General features: G+C 37.4%; 2 protein-coding genes across 3 annotated transcripts; one reads left to right on the top strand and one right to left on the bottom strand.

Moving 5' to 3' along the window:
- Positions 1-1,176: 1,176 nt before the first annotated feature.
- Positions 1,177-7,441, top strand: pdzd11 (PDZ domain containing 11). The gene is made up of 6 exons (XM_074648523.1): positions 1,177-1,201; positions 2,196-2,303; positions 3,951-4,091; positions 4,212-4,310; positions 4,463-4,523; positions 5,491-7,441. The coding sequence occupies exons 2-6, from the start codon at positions 2,211-2,213 to the stop codon at positions 5,523-5,525; spliced, it is 429 nt and encodes a 142-aa protein (XP_074504624.1). The 5' UTR covers positions 1,177-1,201; positions 2,196-2,210; the 3' UTR covers positions 5,526-7,441.
- Positions 7,442-8,165: 724 nt separating this feature from the next.
- Positions 8,166-13,775, bottom strand: stard14 (START domain containing 14). Of its 2 annotated transcripts, XM_074648522.1 has the most exons (7): positions 13,625-13,775; positions 13,431-13,515; positions 13,188-13,335; positions 11,799-11,902; positions 11,518-11,635; positions 11,387-11,439; positions 8,166-9,371 (listed from the first exon to the last, which is right to left on the bottom strand). In XM_074648522.1, exons 2-7 carry the CDS (start codon positions 13,497-13,499, stop codon positions 9,162-9,164), a joined length of 702 nt encoding a protein of 233 aa, XP_074504623.1. In that variant the 5' UTR covers positions 13,500-13,515; positions 13,625-13,775; the 3' UTR covers positions 8,166-9,161. The 2 variants fall into 2 exon arrangements, with proteins under 2 accessions (XP_074504623.1, XP_074504622.1); XM_074648521.1 differs by having other exon boundaries at positions 13,431-13,772.
- Between the last annotated feature and the right edge of the window lie 1,129 nt (positions 13,776-14,904).

Below are 14,904 nucleotides of genomic sequence, written 5' to 3'. Positions count from 1 at the left end.
GCCAAACCAGAAACTCTGGTCTGTTTTAGGCCCTTTTGACATTCTGTGCTCTGTTGTGTTTTGTTTATTGGGAGTGTTGACTATCCTAGTTGGGGAAACAAAATAAATACCAATCAATTGGGTTACCTGCACTAGGACATTTAGATGCTATTTGTGCAAGAATCTGGCTTGCCTCACGATAGCCTAACGCCTGCAGGCTGTATTTTGTTATTCTATTCATTTGTTGATTTTCAATGAAACCCTTTATACCCATTTCTTTTAATGTATTTTATTTGGGAAAACTTTAAAGGAGGGTAAAAGGAAAAATAAAAGCAATATTTCAGTTTCCTTAATTGTTTGTTATTGTAGAGGCATTTGTTTATTATTATCATTATTATTATTAAGGAGGCATTTTATTTTATATTATTATGTGGATGGGAACTGTTTTTCAGTCTTCTGACTGATCAACTACAGTCTGGGGAAATCAGTACCGCTACACACATATGTTCCATGTCATTTCAAATGAGAATGAAATGTGCAGTTTGTAAAGAGACGCAGTGGTAGAAAAAGTACTCAGATATTTTACTCAAGTAAAAGATAAGATAAGATAAGATAATCTTTTTTATTCCCACAGCGGGGAATTTTGCAATGTTTCAGCAGCAAAGGGGATAGTGCAAACATTAAGAGGCATCAGTAAAAAACAAGAACAAGATAACATAAATAGTAAGTAAACAATAAATATATAATAATAAGTAAACAGTAAAAGAAATTAAAATACAAAAATTATAAAATATGTACAGATATTGTAGTAAAAAATATAGTAGTAGACACGAGGTTTGTTCTTTTGTTGCTTTGATATTGCAATATATTCTTATTTATTGTTTTTTTATTTGTTTGTTTGTTTTATTGACACAGCAAACATTAATTACTTCTTTATTGTTTTCTTCCATTTACATGCATGTTCTTTTTAAATATATATATATTGTAATTTGCTTAATGAATTGTATATATGTATATACATGTTTTTGTTTTTATTTTGTTCTTTTTTTTTATTTTTATTGATTATGCCAATAACATACAAACATACACACCACATAACCATGTTGGCTGTGACTCCAGTAGTCCAGCAGGTGGCGGTGATGCGCCTCTGAGCTGGTTTGACAACCGTCAATAAACACCAGCGAAGAAGAAGAAGTGCTTGCTGCTTCCTTCAGACTGGCAGGTGAGATCATGTGTTTTATTTCATGTCCTTCACTCTACGTTTTCCATCCAGATGTTAACGTCACGCGCTGTCTTCATCGTTATAGTTCAAACTATGACAGCAGTGAATGTTAGTTAGAGATGATGTGTGTTAAAGAGAGTAAACCAGGCTAACTGTGAGCTAACTGTGGCGTTAGCTCGCATCTTGTTTACATAAAATGATCCACTGTGTAAAGCTAAAGCACGATTCATCTGATCTCTATCATCTGATCCAGATGTTCATCACTATATTCACACTGTATTATGTCAGCAGGCTTACTTTGTGGAAACTTATTTTTAGTAAAACTAATCGACCTGAATGTACATTGACATATATTGTTATGTTTTTCTCCTCTTTGCTTTCTCTGCTGTATTTAACATTATATACAGCCTTATAGACGAATTAAAGGTCCCATATCGTGCTCATTTTCAGGTTCATACTTGTATTTTGTGTTTCTAGTAGAACATGTTTACATGCTGTAATGTTCAAAAACACACTTTATTTTCTTCATACTGTCAGCCTGAATATACCTGTATTCACCCTCTGTCTGAAACGCTCCGTTTTAGCACATTTCAACGGAATTGCTTTGCTACGAAACAGTTTGGGTCCATGTGTACTTCCTGTCAGCTGATGTTATTCACATACACTGCAACTAGGAAATAAACTTGGACACATTCAGAATGTTTACGTTTCAAACGGTGTAATGGTCTATATATTGTATATTTGTGACATCACAAATGGACAGAAATCCTAACGGCTTGTTTCAAACGCACAGTTTCTGAATACGGGGTGTGTGTGTTTCTCCGTATATTGAGTGTTTTGATAGTTTACCAGTATTAATATAACACTTAAACCTGTAGACATGAAAATCTCACTTTTTACAATATGGGACCTTTAATTACCTGTTTTATATATAACAAACATTACACTAAAAGAAAGAACAGCTTTTCATAACAATGTGCTTTTCTTTCTTTAGGTGTTTTCATAAACAATGGATCAGAAGATTCCTTATGATGACTACCAGCTCCCAGTGGTTTTCCTGCCTTCTTATGAGAACCCACCAGCATGGATAGCCCCACAGGAGGTATGCCACTTTGTGCTTGAACCCATATACAGTATAACTGTGACAGAGAAGTTTGCTAGCTTTCAGCTGCATTTTCTGGTCTTTTTTGGGGGTATGGAGTTTTCTCAGTTGTCATGGAGATGGCACAGATGTCATAGGACCTAAGTATAAAACCTTGGTCTTATGATAACAGGTGGTCATATCTGGGGGTGAGATCATAACCTCTGTCACTGTTTAAAAGGTGGCCTCTGGTGTTAATAATAATAATAATCTTTATTTGTATAGCACCTTTCTAAACATAGTTTCAAAGTGCTTGCACAGATACAATGAAATACAGACAAAATAAAAACAACAATAAAAGAACAAAACATTAAGACCAAATAATGAGAAAACTAAAACCCGTAACCAGCGGTATCAAAACAATAAGTTACTACACATATGTCAAAAGAGGACAATATAAGGTGTGGGAAAAGGTGCACCAAGCTGTTGCCTTATGGAGTTAAAAAAGCCTTTTTATAAAAATGTTTTTTTAAAAGAGTTTTAAAATTGGTAGTAGAGCTAGCTAACCTGAGGTCCCGAGGTAGGCTGTTCCACAGTCTAGGGGCATTGATGGCAAAGGTCCTGTCACCCTTAGTCACCAACCTAGACCTGGGTACAACCAGTAAGACCTTAGTCACCAGCCTAGACCTGGGTACAACCAGTTAGACCTTAGTCACCAGCCTAGACCTGGGTACAACCAGTAAGACCTTAGTCACCAGCCTAGACCTGGGTACAACCAGTAAGACCTTAGTCACAAGACTAGACCTGGGTACAACCAGTAAGACCTTAGTCACAAGACTAGACCTGGGTACAACCAGTAAGACCTTAGTCACAAGACTAGACCTGGGTACAACCAGTAAGACCTTAGTCACCAGCCTAGACCTGGGTACAACCAGTAAGACCTTAGTCACAAGACTAGACCTGGGTACAACCAGTAAGACCTTAGTCACCAGCCTAGACCTGGGTACAACCAGTAAGACCCTAGTCACCAGCCTAGACCTGGGTACAACCAGTAGAGCCAAGTCAGAGGACCACAGGTTATGCGGTGGCACATAGGGTAAAAGGAGCTCAGTGATGTAGCTTGGTGCCAAACCATGCAGAGCTTTAAAAGTTAATAATAAAATCTTAAAATCAATTCTAAATTTGACAGGCAGCCGGTGAAGTGCAGCTAAAAACGAAGTGATGTGCTCAAATCTTCTCGTACCAGTGATCAGTCTAGCAGCTGCGTTTTGTACTAGTTGCAGGCGATGTATTGAAGTTTGGCTGAGACTGGAATAAAGTCTGTCTGTAGTCTGTTTGCCATGTGTCCTTGTCCCTGCTCAAGATACTCTATCAACACTGAAAATACACAACATTGGCTTATTAGTGGATGGACGGAGAAAGATCAAGGACACATTCAAATTTGACAACTAAGGCGAAGAAGACCGTGTGATGCAGTTGAAAACTCTGCAAATTTTGTAAATCAAAGATATTGTATAAAGAATGTACAGCCTACGAGAGAAAGGAAAACTGTTGAATGTTGCAGGCTTAAAGGGTGTCCCCCTTCACCTTCCCCCTCGTCTCGTTATATCTGTTTGTTTGTTTTGATGTTGTGTTTATGTATCCTTTTTTTTTTTTGTACATTTTCAGCGTATTCATCACCCTGACTACAACAATGAGCTCACCCAGTTCCTGCCTCGTACAATCGTATTGAAGAAACCTCCAGGAGCACAGCTGGGCTTCAACATCCGTGGAGGCAAGGCGTCACAGCTGGGAATCTTTATATCCAAGGTGTGTGTGTGTGTGTGTGTGTGAAGGCGTGTTGGCGTTTACTAGCATTCACACTTGTTGTGCTGCTGACTAATTGTTTCCACACTGTGATTTTCTAATTTGTGTGTGATGTGTTGGCAGGTGGTCCCAGACTCTGATGCCCACAGAGCCGGGCTGCAAGAGGGAGACCAGGTTCTTTCTGTGAATGACGTTGATTTCCAAGACATAGAGCACTCAAGAGTAAGTCAGAGAAAAAAACGTTCAAGCTGAGATCCATTCAGATTTGAATCAACACATTATTATACAGTATCTACTACATCTTCACTGGAATCTTCAATATTTGAACTCTCATTGAAATGACTCTGAATAACTCATTTCTTCCTCCTCTTTAGGCTGTAGAGATTCTGAAGACTGCGCGAGAGATACTGATGAGGGTTCGCTTCTTTCCTTACAGTAAGTCCTATTCTACTTAATCATATGAAAAGTATGACGAAATAGTCTGTACTCCACTCTACTTTGTCTTTGATGGTCCAATCACTATTTTGTGTCCATAAATAACAGATAAAATAACAAATAAAATAAATTCATGTACAGTAATTGATGTGTTTGACTGAAATTGTAAAATTAGCCATTTGTGTGTTTCTTGACTGATCATAATTTAAAACATAGCTCTGCTTTCATGCTTTGTTTACAAAACATTATTGATGCAAAACAAACCTTCAAGAGCATCAGAGCCTTGTACTACGAAGCAAGTTCAACATACCCAGGGTATGTTCTCGTTATCCGGCTTAACTAACCCTAACAAACGAGATCCCGCTAAGCGGTCCCACGACGGTGGTTATCACCTCGGTAAATCAACCCAGGGTTTCTCAATCTGGCTATGAGCGCGTTCATATATAAAAGGGCTATTATTTTATATATATATTTATATTATATTATATTATATAGTTTGATCTAACACTTCACACGTTCCCCCTTCATTAGTGAAAGTCAAGATTCACCTGAGAGCAACACATTTACAAAACAAGTCAAATAGAAATGTGTATAAGATATACATGACAGATTATGACAACTGGTTCAACCATTTAACATGTAGTGACTTATGTAATGAACTAATGCCTACATGTTTTGGGGGGTAAGAGGACTATTTAACAGAGAACCAGTATAATACAGTTTGATCAACATGTCATAAGCAATTGATAATGTGGGAACCAGCAGACAAGTGTACATAATCATTTGCATGAATGTGTCAGCATGGTACAGTACCTGCAGGCTGTATCTAAGCTGGACTTGTCAGCAGTCTGATCTCACTGCTTGTCTTCAGCCACAAAACAAAAACAGGCTTTGGAGTCACTGAATTATACATACTGGTAGGCGACCAGTAGTGTAACTATGTTCTCTGTGTGTTTTCTTCTATCAGACTACCAACGGCAGAAGGAGAGGACTGTACATTAGGTGGCAGCAGAGAGAGAGAGAGAGAGCGAGAGAGTTGGACGGCTGCGTCACTGCACGTCATCACCCTCCTCCTACAGACTCTGGCCTCCATTCTGTCTCAGCCTCACGATGACTGATGTATGACTAACCGGCTCATTCAAACTCCTCCACGTAAGAACATAATGTATTATCCGTTTCCTCTATCACCCAGATATCCGAGGCGCTACCGAATCTACTGTGATACATGTTGATTTCTACTGTATTCACAGGAAGTGAAAGAAGCTTAATAGACATTTCACACATTATACATTATGGAACTGATACATGTTTTTCTTGTCAGTCATAACATTTTATAATTGTATTATGCTTTGCCTGTATTCACTTTTTCCTCAAGCCCTATAATTACATGTTTCTACATGAAGTTATTATAACTAAGGTTCAGGAACAAAACCACACTTCTCTCCCTCGGTAATCCAATCACCCATGCAGACCTATATAGGTGTGTCTAACCGTCTTCTCTCAGGATTGTCTCAATTCTCACAACCGGCGCTTTGTTGGTTGCTCAGACCGACACAGTGTTACTCCAGTTATCCTCTTCGATAGATTAGATTTGCTCGCCACGGACTACGAGCTGCTTCTCATCCCCTCCTTCGATGATCGACCCTCACCCAATCACCCCACCAAACTCGACCCTTACCCAATCTTTCCCGCATCCTCCAGCCATTCCAAGTAAAACTACCACACTGTACTAAGAGTGTGGTGTTTGTTAGTGAATGTAGTTTTAGACATAATACATTTTGATCAAGTACAGAGTAGCACTTGTGTGTACTGTACACATTAGCCTTGATGACACTGATATAAAGTAGAGACACATATACACTCTAGTTTATTAGGTATACCTAGCTCAAACTAATGCAGTCCACTACATCAGTCAAGCAATAAATCCTACCGTCATGAAAGGTATGATGTTCAGCTTAAAATAGTTCAGAATCATTTCAACTCAAGAATCCACTTACTAGCTTTTCCTGAAGCTTTCAACCATAGATTTTATGTTTTCAACTGCATATCACAGTTTTAATGAATTTTCTATTGTTTCTCTTATTGATTAACTGTACATGTATATGTGACTTGGATTTCAGTACGCACTGACACATGGTACAGAGACAGCAGGGCCTTATGTATTGTAAGAGCAAATGATAATGAGTGCAGGACTTCTGGTAAATATCACTGATCTAAATATCACTGTGAATATACTGTACATCAAGTTGTTTTTAATATTTAACCAAAACAATTTTTTTTAGGGAATATTAAGTTGTGTAAATATATTTCAGTGACCGAGCACTACTTAAATACATTTAAATTGTGTTTCATACATGATGTTTTTTTTACATAACCTGCTTCTGGGCTGAATGATATTGTAATTATTTAATGTATGAACTGTATATTTGAAGTGCTTCAAGTATAACTTCTAATATGCTGTTACAGTGCATGATAACAACACATTGTGCCCTGCATCTTATCTGCGTATCATGGTAACGCCTGTAATCGGGTGATTTATCTGTGTGAGACTCTGATGTTAGCAGGATTTCAATCCAACAAAAGACTCGTTTGGGTACTTTTATCATTTTGGCATCTCTGGTTCAAGATGAGCTTATCGGTAATATCAGCAGATAAAAGCTTTTGGACGTAAAGTAAACACATTCATATAAAACAGCTGAATACCTCTGGGTGTTACTGCAGTAACCAAGTATACAGTAAGGTCATTTGTTTGTATGCTAATACCTGCCTGTTGCATCTCAACACTGTCTTATTCTTTTGTACACTAATAATTTTCATAAATGGAATAACTTTTGGTTTTCCATCTGATGATTTTAAATTGTTTTTCCGCTCACAACATTGACATGGTAAATGAAATAAAACGTTTTGAACCCTTCTAACCTCCTCTTTGTACCTTGTTTTTGTACTTGAAGAGCCTGAACCAGCTGGAAATGGACCGGTTTGCTCTGGTTCAAGCAGTCAAACTTGTTTAACTTTCTGTAGGTCGGTTTCTCTTGAAACTGATTGTCATCTTAAGAGGAATGCAGTCAATGACAGTGATTAGCAAAGCCTGTTAACCTTGGGAGGTTTATTTTTTTTTAAAAGACATCAAGACATGTTAACATTCAATATCAAATATACTGTATGATGAAGAAAACCCTCACCAGCTCAGCCTGCAGGGCTTCATTCCAGAGTCTTTTCTCCATCATTACTTCATCTGAGCTTACAGAAACGTCAAATAAATTAAATCAAAGATATTCTTTATGGTCATTCCAATCCTTCAGGTAAAGTGATATTCAACTGACAAAACTTAACTATCTTCATTCCTCAGAGATCAACAACTGATCCCCTCCTAGAGTGCCAATGCAAGTCTGTATAACTTAGAATAGACAGAATTAAATCACATAAAACTTTTGAGTGCACATCATCGGAATAATTACAATGAACCTTCAAACCGTCCTTCTGTGTTACACATTCAAGATAGAAACAACATAGTTGCTCACTAATCATGACTAAATTAACTAATGGTTAAAACAAATTATAAAACAAAATCAGTAGCAAATAGTGGCAGTGAAGTGTTTTTTTTTGTTTTGCTTTTAAGCTAAAATACTTTGTGAAAAACAGATTTAAGCTCGACGCCCAGAGCAGCTACACTAACCCAGAATTGGTTTCATGTTAACATATTAACATGGATGTTTTAACTAGAGCTGCAACGATTAATCGATTAGTTTCAACTATTAAATTAATCTGCAACTATTTTGATAATCTATTAAATCGGTTTGAGTAATTTTCTTTAAGAAAAATAGGGCAAAATTCTCTGATTCCAGCTTCTTAAATGTGAATATTTTCTGGTTTCTTTACTCCTCTATGACAGTAAACTGAATATCTTTGAGTTGTGGACAAAACCAGGCATTTGAGGACGTCATCTTGGGCTTTGGGACAACATTTTTCACCATTTTATAGACCAAACAACTAATCGATTAATTGAGAAAATAATAGGCAGATTAATCGACAATGAAAATAATCTTTAGTTGCAACCCTAGTTTTAACTGCAACTAGCCATATACTGTGATTTAACAAAATATAAAGTGACTATCAGGCTCAGATAATTTTGATCTGACATTCAACAAAAAAATAATCTCACTTCACTCTACTTTCACCACCGACAGTAATCTAATCTAATTTCCATTCACAGTCATGTGTAAAGTTAAAGTGGACAACTACGCTTCATTTCTTCATTTTAAAATGTGTTCATGTGTATTTTACATAGCTGCAACTAAAAGAAGGCCTGACAGAGGACCCATTGTAAATGTAGTGCTGTATAACGCATTCGAACCCCATCACCTCCAAGTCTGTAAAACAACAAATAATAGGTTTTTAAAAGCTCGGCAGCGAACTCTGGAGAGATGTTTAGCTAAGTTCAACATGGACTGAGGTGAATGGCAATTTGATCTGTGCTCATTTCCATCTGGTGAGACAGCTGTAAACACTTCATGCTCATCCCACAAGGCACACTGATTTAGATAAATATTCATGAGCACTATTAGGGCACCGTCACAGAGAGTCAGAGGTCTCAAGTCTTATACACAGTCCGTCCTCTTCCCGTCACTTTATTGCGATCTAACTGCTGTCCTCGCTCTCCAGCTGATCGGCCACCTTGGTGCTCTCGTCCACGTTTTCCAGCGAGCTGGCTCTCTGTATTGACAGCACGCCGGGGTCCATCATGGGCAGGGTGTTCTGCTCCGGTTTCAACCAGGGCTTGAGGTCAGGAGAGTTCTGCGCTTTCCACTCTGGGTAGTTCTGTCCCGCCTTGTGTACACACTTCATCACCTGGAAGGAGCGGGCCAAGAGAGGATACCGTTATCAGAGGGTCACACCACGCCTTCGTTCTCAGTCAACAGAGCTGAAGAAAACGCTGGTCACAACATACTGAGTAACACATTATGTGGCAAGCAGATACACAAGTCTAACGATTTACAAGTTAGTAAGACAATTGGTTGGTTGGTACCAATGGATTCCTTAGGGTTTCTAGTTTCATATGATGCCAGTATATTCACTTTAGCTTTAAAACAACTGAGCCTGCCAGCATTAACTTTGACAGCCCTAGTAAAAATATACATTTTTAAATAACATATTTAACATGTTAACAAAAGGTCAAATTACAGGGCAGATAAATTCTTGACTTCAACCAGATGGCAACAAAAAACACTGAATACAAGTTTTGCTTCAAACAAAACTCCAGCTTTGACTGTGGGTCAGGTAACGTACCACGTTTATCTCCAACCAAAAAGTCAGAAACAATGAGGACGTCTCCCCACCAATCACCATATGACACAATCCACTTAAAGCCTCTGAACCCAGTTTATCTGGCTGATTAGACCTCTGCTCAGGACCGTCTGTGCGTTCCAATACCCATACTACCATACTATTTTTCTGGCATACTAAATAGTATGTCCCAATACACAGTATGTCAAATGCAGTATACCAGAATTACAGGAGGCCCTACAACATCTGGTCATATTTTGCAGTATGCAAGCCAGCAGGCTCCTTTGGCTATTCTGACCCACAATCCTCTGTGCAGCAGATATATGAGCAAGAGGGTCAAAGTTCACGATTTGGAACGTAGACTGTGTGGGCGTGAAGAGAAGTAATTGATTGACATCTTCCGGAGTCTCCTGTTAGGTTTGTTGAACCGGTTAGGGCGGGACAAATCACACCTTATTGGTAGATGAAGATTTGTGACCTAATAAATTCCAGCCACCTTTAACCCGAACAGAGATCTTATCAGCCAGAATAACTGACAACACACGTGTGGGTGTTTTTTTTTTATCTGCCATCAGTAATTCTCTAGTCTAGACTTAAAACAATCTGTCAACTAACGGATTAGTCAATCAGCAGAAAATTTAAATCGGCTACTATTTTGATATCATTTAAGAAGTTTTGTAAGCAAAAATGCCAAACATTTACAGGTTTTAACCTCTCAAATGGTTTTCTTAGCCTTCTGTGATAGTAAACTGAATATCTCGAGGTTATGGACTGTTGGTCGGACAAAACAAGCGATTTGAAGACATGACCTTGGCCTTTAGGAAACAATAGTGGACATTTTTCACTATATTCGGACAAACTGATTAGTCAATTAAACGAGAATATAATCCACAGCCTGGCTGAAATAGTCTCATCTTTTAAATTACTTACAGACAACAGAGATATTTATATTAATTATTTATTGCCTTTGACCTTCTGCGATTTTCCCCTCTTACGGTTCTTCTTCAGATTTTTCTGCTAATTGGCTTACTGTTGATTTTATATTTACTTCTCTAAAGTAAATTAACAATTACATTATTTTCATTCTCATATCTCATTTTATATGCTCACTACTTATTGCCTTATGATGATTTAGTCTATAGAAATCACTGTTACTAGGTAAAGAAGGTCAATGTTTCTGTTTAGTTAAAAGGCGTCACACTGGCAGCTTCTCACTCTCACACACGTCGACACACACTTTGGTCTAAATAGTTTCAATCGGCGGAGGATATGAAACCTGAGGAACGAGTTCTGCCGAGACGGAGAGCCTCAGCTCGAGCGGAGATACTCCTTTGTCAGCAACCGTACCAGGAGAGGCCCTTAAATTGGGTTTCTATGGTTACCATTGTCCTTTAAGACACATGAAACCCTCACTCCCTTATGCGCACACACACACCTTGTACACGCTTTCTTAATCACCTCGTGGACGCCCAGGCCCACACACTGATACAGTACACACTTGATGTATTTTTAACCTTATCTCTTTTGTTGACTAGAAGTAAACAAAACTTTTACTGAGAAGAGTTTGTTGCGTCACTTACCCGTGGAGCCAGAACTTGAGAGCCTTGGTTTACCACCCACTTGGGAAGAGAACCTGGAGCAGAGAGATAAACGTTAAAAAAAAACTCCTCTAAAACTGTTTGGAAAGTGTGAGTGTTGGTTGTGGTCTCACCTTTGGGGTCAGCTTGTGAAAGGTAAATGAAAGTGCAGCTGGTTGGTCCTATGGGCTTGATCAGGTATCCGGTGAGGATGGAGATGGCCCTCACGATGTCGTGGCGAGGAGGATACTCCTGGGATAATGAGAAAAACTACGATTAACAACTTTTAACTACAAACACCTCGTTCAAGACGTTGGACAAGTTACGATCACTTTGAAAAAAAAAAATCAAGTAAGTAGGTGTCTGAGAGTTGCAGAAATGGCACATGTGAGAGTGTGTGGAGGAGGTGGCTTACCGGGTGTTTGACTGAGAAGTTCATGATGGTGAACTCTTCTTCCGTCACCGTCCATGAACGCAGACTCACCACATCTCTGTTTTTTATGGGCTTTGGACAAACCCCTGCAGACAAAAAGACAAAAAACTGGTTATATTGTGTTCCTCCATCAAATACTTCACTGTACACAACAAGTGCACCCTTGTTATTACAATAAATACAGTGGCGGAACAAGAGGGCGCTCATCCTTCATCCGAGAGGGCTTCAGCAGCTTCACAAACGTGTTGACAGAAGAAACAGATTCTAATAACTCAGTCAAACAGCACTACAATGCACTGAAACAAATCTGGTCTGAGTATGTAAATATGGAGAGAAGTCATTGTGGATGGGAAAACTATGGTAGCAGTGTTTATATTTCACAACGGCTCAAAATAAAAGTGCATTTTACTGCATTATTTGCAAAGAATTTGCAGCTCTTTTGTAAAACATGATGCTTAAACGGACAATCCTGGAAGTCCCTTCTTAAAACATACTTTTATCAGAGAGCCTATCTTGATTTTACTTGACTTTTCATTTCTTTTCCTATTCTTCCTTTATTTTTTTCACAAGATTGTTTTTTATCGGTTTCTGATCGTTTATGACTTGTCGGTTTTACTTTGCTCTTTGTGATGTGTATTTATTTTTTGTCTTGTCTTTATCTCTGTTATGTACAGTATACATACAAATACCTATACCTGATGTAAGGTTTTGTAAGATTTGTCTTATCTTATAATTATGTTGTTTAAAGAGAATAAAATATTGTTTAAAAAAAACGTAATGTGGAATTTGAAAAGTGCTATACAAATAAAGATTATTATTATTATTATTATTATAAAACATACAAGATCAAGAACTTGAACACAAAACAAATAAAAATCAGCACTGATTTTAAATCATGAACTGTCTTAAAATAACCTTTGAGAAGCACATTTTTTCTGTCTTGTCTTGACCTCCGTTATATATACTTATACTTGATGTATTGCTTTGTAAGGTTTGTCTTGTAATTATGTTGTTTAAAGAGAATAAAATATTGTTTAAAAAAACATAATGTGGATTTTCAAATAAATGCTCTACAAATAAAGATTATTACTATAAAACATACAGAACTTGGACACAAAACAAATAATCAGCACTGATTTTAAATAAATAAATAAATGAATAGTATAAACGAATATCTTCAAAACCCCAAATATGAATCAAACTCTAAATATGCATTTCCCCTTTTCACTGTTTAAGTGTATTTCTGGTGAAGCAACAGGTGCAACAGGTGTAACTGAGTGAGGCCTGCAGCTCTGTAGCTCTGCAGACTAACAGGTTTCGGTGTAGATGAATGTGATGATAGCATTGAAGAGAAGAGAAAGGAGTCCTTACATGAGTAGTAGCCCACATCAGCGTTAGCAGAGAGACGAGCAATGTCAAAACTGTCCAACATGGCTGGGTCCCACTTCTTGCGGTAAGAGCTGTCATGAAGGACGTCGTACATGGTGGCAGCTGATACATCTTTGATTGTCATTTTACACTGAAACACACACACAGAAGACAGAAGTGTTAGAATAAAAAAAAGTAGGATATCTTATAACAAGTAATTTCTAAAGTTGTTAAAAATGAACTTACCTTGATCTTGTGGACTTTGGGGACGTTATTTCCTTTATTTGTAGGAGCACTTTCGACCCACACTTGCATCCCATGCTTATCATACCTGTTGATCCAGTTGTCGGTAGATAAACACTGCTTTCTGAAGTCAGCAAACACCGCATCGTCGGGTAAAATAGACATCTTTAAATAATAAAATATTCAATCTGGCACACCTGTGTGTTCACCTGTAGTCGACTCCTGGAGAGATTTAAAGTTTCTGTTAGCTGTGAGCCTCGAATATATACGAGCTAATCTCCCAATCAGGTCGAGCAGGATTTCTCTCTGTTGGATTCCTGAGTCATACCTTCAGACACCTCTCCCAATGACGTCACAGCACTTCCTGCATTCAGGTGTGTTACGCAGGTAGCGGAAAGAGACCAGGAAGATTAATCCCTGTAATTTTTTTCCCAATATAGTACAGCCACTGTAGGTCAGAGGAAATGAAGCAGTTCATAATAATAAAAGAGCAGTGTTGTGGTGTTTTATTGTCAGGAAGGCTGCATATAAATATAGTAATAGGCTGTGTGATACTGTGGGCTGCTCAGGGGAGTGGGTGGCTGAGAATTGCTCAGTGTTGATGAATGTAGAGCATCATCACGACTATTTAAAAAAGTACACTAACAAAAAGAAAAAAATATTGCTTGAATTTATCCCTGACTGGGACTACAGTTAGTTTTTTTTTCTTTTTTCTAATTTGATTTAATTATAATGGATTTAAACTAAAGTTATAATTTGATGAAATAATTAATAACACATGTCTTCCTAAAACATTGCTATAATAGATTTAAACTAAAGTTCTGATTTAATTACATAATTGATTAAAAATACCTTCCTAAAACATGGCTATAATGGATTTAAACTAAAGATCTAATTTAATTAAATAATTAATTACACATACCTCCCTAAAACATGGCTATAATAGATTTAAACTAAAGATCTAATTTAATTAAATAATTAATTACAAATGCCATCCTAAAACATGGCTATAATGGATTTAAACTAAAGATCTAATTTAATTAAATAATTAATTACACATACCTCCCTAAAACCTTACTATAATGGATTTAAACTAAAGTTCCAATTTGATTAAATAATTGATTACAAATGCCATCCTAAAACATGGCTATAATGGAAATGAAGCCTCCATTGGGTATTTATAGATACATGGCTATTTTATTTGAACTATAGCAACAGTGGTGGAAAATAACTATAAATAAATTAATTAACTTCATTTATAAAGTGCCTTTCATGCACAGAACGCAGCACAAAGTTCTTGACAAAAAAGTGTAAAGAAATAAAAACAAATGTTTTTCTTATATACAGTATATAAAAAGGAAAAATAGGCTCACACATTCATATTCAAGTAGGTGAAAGACACAGGTCCACTGGTATTAACAGGCTGATTTGTACGAATAGTGGCAATAAGAGTTATGAAACCCCAGTTCTTACAATC

Source organism: Sebastes fasciatus, chromosome 10 (assembly GCF_043250625.1).
Source record: "Sebastes fasciatus isolate fSebFas1 chromosome 10, fSebFas1.pri, whole genome shotgun sequence".
Classification (NCBI taxonomy): domain Eukaryota; kingdom Metazoa; phylum Chordata; class Actinopteri; order Perciformes; family Sebastidae; genus Sebastes; species Sebastes fasciatus.
Note: the sequence above shows the minus strand (reverse complement) of the source record. Positions and strands in the feature narration are given on the sequence as shown.

Coding starts and splice junctions, on each gene's coding strand:
- pdzd11 (XM_074648523.1), top strand. CDS start 2,211: ATGGATCAGAAGATTCCTTATGATGACTACCAGCTCCCAGTGGTTTTC. Junction 2,304..3,950: donor CATGGATAGCCCCACAGGAG/GTATGCCACTTT, acceptor GTACATTTTCAG/CGTATTCATCACCCTGACTA. Junction 4,092..4,211: donor TGGGAATCTTTATATCCAAG/GTGTGTGTGTGT, acceptor ATGTGTTGGCAG/GTGGTCCCAGACTCTGATGC.
- stard14 (XM_074648521.1), bottom strand. CDS start 13,592: ATGTCTATTTTACCCGACGATGCGGTGTTTGCTGACTTCAGAAAGCAG. Junction 13,336..13,430: donor CCAAAGTCCACAAGATCAAG/GTAAGTTCATTT, acceptor TGTGTGTTTCAG/TGTAAAATGACAATCAAAGA. Junction 11,903..13,187: donor TGATGTGGGCTACTACTCAT/GTAAGGACTCCT, acceptor TTTTGTCTGCAG/GGGTTTGTCCAAAGCCCATA.